Genomic DNA, 7,819 nt, shown 5'->3' with positions numbered 1-7,819 from the left:
CTCCTGAAAGGCCAAACTGCAGGTGACAAAACAGGACCTCCTGAAAGGCCAAACTGTAGGTGACAAGGAGGCAGTCATACTACAACTTCCATGACAAGATTTTTTTTCCATAATTTTATTAATTTTTTTCATTTATTTTACATACCAACCAGTTTCCCCCTCCCTCCTCTCTTCCCGTTTTCTCCCCCCACCTCCCATCTACTCCCACCCATCCCCTCTTCCTCTGTTCAGAAAGGGCAGGCCTCCATGGGAGTCAACAAAGCAGGGCCTATCAAGTTGAGACAGGACCAAGCTCCTCCTGTCAAGGCTGAGCAAGGCATCCTAGCATGGGGAATAGGTTCCCAAAAGTCAGCTCATGCACCAGGGACAGTCCTGATCCCACTGCTTGGGGCCCCACAAACAGATCAATCTACACACCTATCATCCACATGCGGTGGGCCTAGCTGTTGGCCCAGAGTCTGTGAGCTACCACAAGCTCAGGTCACCTGCCATGACGAGATCTTTTTAAGTTTTTCCGTTTTAATTTATTATCGTTATTATTCCTTTTTTCTCTTAAATTTTGCTTTATTTGTGGGGGGGTGTTCGGGGCCAAAGGGCAGTTGCGATGGGATGGGGAAATGAAAGGGATCAAGATACATGATGTAAAAACACACATAGATAGAATTAATTTTTTAAAAAAAGAAAATGAAGTGCCTGCATTGCCCACCCTGACCACCAGGGGGCAAGCAAGGATAGCATTCTGCCCTGGCTCAGGCGCTAAGAGCTCTTCCCTCAGTCTGAGGCAGTGCTTGCTGCAAACGCTTCATGGGGGAGTTTCATGGCCGCTACTGCAAAGGGTACTTCACTAAAGGCGGGGCGCACAGGGCACTTTTTAGACCTTTGGTGGCCTTATTTTGTAAGAGCTTTGTTGTGGAGTGTCTACACACATTTGAAGTCAACCATTTTAAAATTTGACTAACTGAAGAGTGTAACCACCCCCAAATACATACCTTGTTTCTTTCTCTTCAAAAAGTTCCCTCCTGCCCCGTGTGTTAATCATTTCCCTGAACTCTGCCCCCTGGCAACCACGTCACCCTTTTCCTATGGTTGTAAGTTTGCCTTGTCTATCATAATACAAAAGGAACCGTTTGTGACTGGCTCTGCCTTCACCTCCTGTTTCTGAGATTTAAGAAGTAGCTCGTTCTTTTCATTAGAGTGGCTTCCCTGTGTGTTCGCACCACACCCTGCCCCCTCAGCAACTGATGAGATAAATACACCTGAGTGGATGGGGCAGGAATTATTAATGACTTTGTGTAGGCAAAATGTGATGCTCTGTTTCTTTCGGATGAACTGAGAGCAGGCCTCTGAGTCATGAAACAAGTGCATGCTCGTTCAACTTTTTAAAAAGTTGCCCAACTGCCTTTTCATCCCCAGCCAGCTGCTCCATGTCCTCTCTCAGCCTACCAAGGGCTGCCATTACAAGTGTGTCCCACACCATGTCTCGTGTTTTTATGGTTTTAAATCTGATTATGACCAATGGGCATGCAGTAGTGTCTCATTGCAGATGCTCTCGAATCTTCTTCTCTATACCCCACTTCTGTTGGTGTGCACCACACACGCACGCACACACACACACGTACACACACACACACGTACACACACACACATACACACACACGTACACACACACGTACACACACACACGTACACACACACGTACACACACACGTACACGTACACACACACACGTACACACACACACGTACACACACACGTACACGTACACACACATGTACACACACGTACACACACACACGTACACACACACATACACACACACACGTACACATACACACACACGTACACATACACGCACACACACACGTACACACACACACATACACACACACACGTACACACACACACGCACACACACACACACACACACACACGTACATACCCCTGAAAATGCCCTGAGAGTGTTCTTTATTCCACTTGTTTGCCATGCACCGCGCCCCCGTCTGCACTCTATGTGCTACAATACAGTTTGCGAGCTTCAGACAAGGGGCTGGAGGTTGAGGAAACACACACAGAGACAGACAGACACACGGACCTTTTTTTTTTTTTTACTGGTACAAAAACCCTTTTTTAATAGCACCATGGAGGCTTAAATACCCAGCAGTCAATGGCCAACAGGTGAAAATCCCATCCTCTGATCCTCTAGGCAAGACACAGCTTTTAGTAACTCCAATTAGAAGGCTCTAGACAGGGAAGAACAGCTGAAGGCCAGGACTCCAATTGGTCCCAACACTTGTTTACTCTGGTCTTGGTCATTGGTGATACAGGGCCTCTGAATGATGGTGCAGTATTTGACAGAGTTGTGGCTCAGGGTTAGGGACAAGTACTGGACTGTTCAGTTAACAGAAAGAAACTAGCCAGACAGTGGTGGTGCACACCTTTAATCCTAGCACTTGGGAGGCAGAGGCAGGTGGATCTCTGTGAGTTTGAGGCCAGCCTGGTCTACGGAGTAAATTCCAAGACAGCCAAGGCTACACAGAGAAACTCTGTCTTGAAAAACCAAAAAGAAGAAAGGAAGAAAGCAAGAAATGAAGGAGAGAGAGAGACAGAGAGGAAAGAAGTAAGAGAAAGAAACTAGGAAACTAGTTCCATGAGCCTGAGCTGGCAGAGCTGGAATCTCTCAATCCCCACAGCCCGATTGTTCATTAGGTCAGGAACTTCAGAGCAGAGAGTGAATTGGTCAGGCAGGGCTGGAACCTTGGTTTGAACCAGAGTATGTGTGTGTGTGTGTGTGTGTGTGTGTGTGTGTGTGTGTGAGAGAGAGAGAGAGAGAGAGAGAGAGAGAGAGAGAGAGAGAGAGAGAGAGAGTAACTTGACTATGCTGAGTGGTAGAGTCAAGGAGAAGCAGTGACCACTGTGTGCTGATCACTCAGGTCGGGGTAAGTGCTAAATGCCCCTGTAAAGCCCCTGAGAAGAGACCCAGACAGCACTGCACCCTCCACCTGCAAAGCTAGGATACAGAGGCCATGGCCAGTTTTCAGGGGGCATTAAGGCCATTTAGGATTGAGCCCCACATCATTTCCTCAGGGAATCAGGCTCCTGGGCACAGCCTGAGTTACTTATAATCCTCACAGACTTCTGAAACTAGGAAGTGAAATTTTAAAGATTTGCCAAGTAAGATAAGTGACCTTGAACTGGATTTCAACTATGGGGTGAGGGGCCTTGGAAAGTTCTAGTTTCCAATGCATTTCAAATGAAAAAGAGCCATGACTAAGTAGGAATGAGCTGTGCGAACCTCAGACCTGAACAGGAAAGAATGGGGAACGTTTAGCGAGGTCCTAGGCAGCCATGTGTCCTGAAAGCAAGGTAATATTTTCCTTAACAAGATAAAAGGCTCACTCAGAGTAAACATATGTGCATGCCTTTGTTCAAATAATTCCCTTCACCCCAACCAAAGGTCACTTCCATTTCTCCATCTGTGGACATCCTAGCGGTTCTCCAGCTCTGGACTTTCAGCTCTGCTTTCCCTGTCCTGCCAGCTTCTCCAGTCACAACTCTCTGCTCCCTCATCTTCACCCCCAACCCCTCTAGTGAACTCCTGACTGTAGGGCAGCGCAGGAGCGTGAAGGGTGTCTCACGTCTTGGAGAAGCTTTTGAGGCAGGATCTCTCTGCTCCACACTCCTGCAGGATCCTCCTCCCCCGATCTCATCTGCGCTTGCAGGTCAGGTGAAAGGAAACTTCTAGGAGAGACTAGAAGGAAAGAAAAGAGAGACAGTCGCCGATGATCTTAGTTTTGCTGTGAGGAAGAGAGAAAATGGGACAAAGTGCAGTTTGCATAGTACAGTGTAGTTTTGTGCGTTTGTGGCGCTGGAGATTAACCGAGGCCTCCTGTGTGCTAGGCAGGCCTTCTACTCCTGAGCTATATCCCCAGATCTGAACAGGGTATCTAGATGAGGGTGCGTTTGCAGCTGGTGAGAGAGGCACAGGAGATGCTGGAGTTACAGAAGAGATAGCACAAGGAAGATCAGAGGGAACCTGGGGCTGGTGTCCATGCATGGATTTCAGATAGAGGCTAGGATGAGGCAAACAAGGACAGTGTAAGAAATTCTGTGGTCACCGGGCGATGGTGGCGCATGCCTTTAATCCCAGCACTCGGGAGGCAGAGGCAGGCGGATCTTTGTGAGTTCGAGACCAGCCTGGTCTACAAGAGCTAGTTCCAGGACAAGCTCCAAAGCCACAGAGAAACCCTGTCTCGAAAACACCAAAAAAAAAAAAAAAGAAAAGAAAAAGAAAGAAAGAAAGAAAGAAAGAAAGAAAGAAAGAAAGAAAGAAAGAAATTCTGTGGACCCTTGTTTACTGACCTTGAACAAGGGTGCCTCTAAATTTTCTGCTTAAACGAACTTGGAGGAGCACGCCCGGTACAGCCCTTAGGGTGTGAAAGGCAGAAGAACATGGGTCTGAGGCCAACCTGGCCTAATTGTGAGAACTTGTATTAAAAAAATACTACAGGGCATTAAAGAGAAAGCATAGTGGTTAAGAGCACTGGCCACTCTTCCGAATGCCCTGCACCTGTGGTAATTCACAACCCTCTTTCACTTCAGCTCCAACGGATCCTTTTCTGGCCCCTGAAGACACTGTACACACCCGGCACGCAGATATGCATGCAGGAAAACACCCATGCACATAAAATAAAAATAAATGACTCCTTTTTAAAAAAAAAATACATGCATGCATGTATACCAACATATTCTGTTTAGGACAATAGGAAGGATGCCTGGTGTATATCTCAGAAATTATGAAAGATGTTCCCCCATAATAATAATCAAGAGATTATTAGTTCTTTGTTTTAAAGCCTGGGCTGAGATTCCTTCTACAAGCTCACTGAACAGGGTCATCTCAGGATTCCGATATCCTGGTGAGCCACTCAGCAGCTTCTGTAGCCATGGTGCAAGTCAATTCAGGCCTCACTTACACTCTCAAGAGACCTTCATGGCGGGCATATGGCACCAGGACTATGCATATCCGTAATGCCAGAAGAGGTCTTGGTAGCTTGGTGGGCCGAAAACAGAGTGAAGCCAGGCAGAAGTTTGCAGCAGGCTGAGTTCCTTCAGGGTTCTCTCAATAGAGTAATGTCTAAATGGACCCAAAATGATACCTGGGGACCCTATTAAAGTAGAGAAAACAGCAACATGCCACGTAGGCTTAAAAATTGTGAACCCCAGCACATAAGCCTATGAAAAGCACCAACATGCACCAGCAAAGTCGCCGGCCTTGATGCCATCCCACTCAAAACAGTGAACAGATGCTGGGCTGGGAGACTTAGAGAGGTCTTCGCGTGCCTAGGCTTCAGTCTTTTCTGCATGCCTCGGCTCGTCGGGAATAGAAATTTGTGTTGAGTCTTACAGGAAGCTCCGAGTCTAGCTGACCTGGAATACAGCCGCTGTAATTCTAAGAGCCGCACCATGCCAGGCTAGCGCTAGTATTTGAACACCAGAGGGCGCCATATCGTCGGGCCCCTCCAGAAGACACTCATTCTGCTCTGGGAGTGGCCAGAGCCTGGGACACTTAACTTCGGAACTGGTCACCAACCAATTAAGGCAGACCAAGTTAATTTTTACAGGGAAAGGGGTACTATAAAAAGCAAGTCCTCTCCTGCTTTCCAACTGCGTCTTCCACTGTCAGTCATAAGAAATATGGGGACAGTGGTACAAGCCCGGTCCAGTGTCCTAGTCTGGATGGCCTGTCTACTTCTGGCATGTCCTGGTAAGATACACTCCCTGAACCTGTGAAGTGGGGCTTCTGACTTGGTAGGACACCAAGAGTGAGGCAGGGACCAGTAAGCGTGAGCAGCCCTCTCAGGGAAGGAGTCTAGTACGGAAGAATGCAGCCACTGTGTGTCCTTCTGTGTGATCTATGGGGGGTTAGGGGGTGAGGTTGGTGATGGTGTTCATTTATTTTCTAGGGGCCGAACCCCAGGGCCTTAACTTACTAAACAAGCTCTACCACTGTGCTCTTTCCCCAGTCTTATCTTTATGTCTTAAAGGGCACAAGACTTATTTAATCAGTCATGGTAAGACAAACAAAAGAGTCATAAAGGAAGCTTACTCAGAGTTCCCTGAAAATGGAGGCAAAAATCACCCCATTAGCCCATGCACGGAAGCCAACAGATAACAGAACAAGTGAGGAGAAATGGGGAGAGACCCAAGGGGGCGAGAACAAGCAATGCAGGCTAAACGGACTTAAGATCACCAGGCTCCAGATGTCAAGCATCTGGACACAGAAAGTAACGAGGCTGCCTGCCTGTCACGCTATATTTAGTGTGTGAGTAACTTGAGGTTCAAGTGGGCAGCAGGTCTGATTCAGCCTTGTGACCCAAGAGAGGGAAGAGGAAGTCAGTACGATCGTGGGGATGATAGATAGGAACCGTGTGTGCTAACACCCATTTGCACTCCTAGGACTGAGGAGGCAGAGGCAGGAGATCAGGGTTAGAAGCCAGTCTCCTCTACGGAGCACAATCAAGGTCAGATTGAACTTTCTCAAAAACAAACAAATAATAACCGTGAAGGCAACCCCTGGCTGGAGGGCTCACCCCTGACACTGTGGAGAGGGCTCAGCATGGAGCCCCACAAAACAGACCCTGGAGAAACAAATCAATGCTGCTGCATTCTAAAAATCCAACCCAGGCCCTCTCGGAAGCTGTAGACTCACCTAGTGACCCTTCTCTCCCAATCTCAGGATCCAAAGTCACTCAGCCTGAAGTGGATACCCCTCTGGGTCGCGTGAGAGGCCGACAGGTGGGTGTGAAGGGCACAGAGCGGCTGGTGAACGTCTTCCTGGGCATTCCCTTTGCTCAGGCACCACTAGGCTCCCTGCGGTTCTCAGCCCCACTCCCGCCACAGCCCTGGGAAGGCGTGAGAGATGCCAGCACCAATCCCCCAATGTGAGTATCCCTGCAGGAGGTGGACAAGTGGGCAGGGTGGTGGCAGAGGCTGGACACCAGGCTGTGTGAGCTGATAGCTGCCTCTGGGGTCCCCCTTGACTGCAGGTGCATGCAGGACGTAGAGAGAACAAGGAACAGCAGATTCACCCTCAACCAAAACTTTCAGATCTTCTCTATTTCCGAGGATTGCCTGATCCTCAATGTCTACAGCCCCGCTGAGACCACTGCAGGGGCCAGACTGCCGGTATACAGTCCAGAGGCCCCCATCCAGAACTACCGTGCCAGCTGCCCCTCTATATCCCTAATTCCTAAACACCCCAGAAATCCTCAGTACACCCTGGACCGCTAGGTGGGGGTTGGAGTCCGAGAAGCTGGAGTCTCTGATTCACAGCCATTTCTACAGGTCATGGTATGGATCCATGGGGGCTCTCTGGTCGTTGGCTCCGCCACCTCCCATGATGGATCAGCCCTGGCTGCCTATGGGAATGTGGTAATAGTCACTGTCCAGTACCGTCTCGGCATCTTTGGCTTCCTCAGGTAAGATAGCCAGCCTGGAAGAGGACGTTACAGCCCTGAGCAAGGCCTTCTCATGAGAATCTAAGGGTAGAGGGTTTGGGAACATTGTTCACCCAGTAAAATGTGCTTGCCACGCAAACATGAGGACATGAATTGGAGTCCCCAACATCCATCTATAAACTGGGTACGGTTGCATATGTCTATAATCTCAGCACTAAGTACTCAAATAGAGACCCTGTTCCAAAAACTAAGAAACAAATCAGTTAAGCAAGATGTCTAATGTTGCTATCTGGCCTCCATGTGTGTATACTTGACAGGAATTCATGTTGGCATGCACCACACACACACACACACACACACACACA

General features: G+C 48.5%; 1 protein-coding gene across 1 annotated transcript in view; it reads left to right on the top strand.

Moving 5' to 3' along the window:
- Nucleotides 1–5,675: 5,675 nt before the first annotated feature.
- Ces3 (carboxylesterase 3) overlaps nucleotides 5,676–7,819 on the top strand; it is a 10,220-nt gene continuing 8,076 nt past the window's right edge. The window contains exons 1-4 of the mRNA XM_005345502.3: nucleotides 5,676–5,761; nucleotides 6,734–6,938; nucleotides 7,044–7,182; nucleotides 7,342–7,475. Coding sequence (XP_005345559.1) covers nucleotides 5,692–5,761; nucleotides 6,734–6,938; nucleotides 7,044–7,182; nucleotides 7,342–7,475 — 548 coding nt within the window. The 5' untranslated portion in view covers nucleotides 5,676–5,691. The remainder of the gene's footprint in view (nucleotides 5,762–6,733; nucleotides 6,939–7,043; nucleotides 7,183–7,341; nucleotides 7,476–7,819) is intronic.

Source organism: Microtus ochrogaster, chromosome 4 (assembly GCF_000317375.1).
Source record: "Microtus ochrogaster isolate Prairie Vole_2 chromosome 4, MicOch1.0, whole genome shotgun sequence".
Taxonomy (NCBI): domain Eukaryota; kingdom Metazoa; phylum Chordata; class Mammalia; order Rodentia; family Cricetidae; genus Microtus; species Microtus ochrogaster.
The sequence above is the reverse complement of the archived record's forward strand: the minus strand, read 5'-3'. Positions and strand labels throughout refer to the sequence as shown.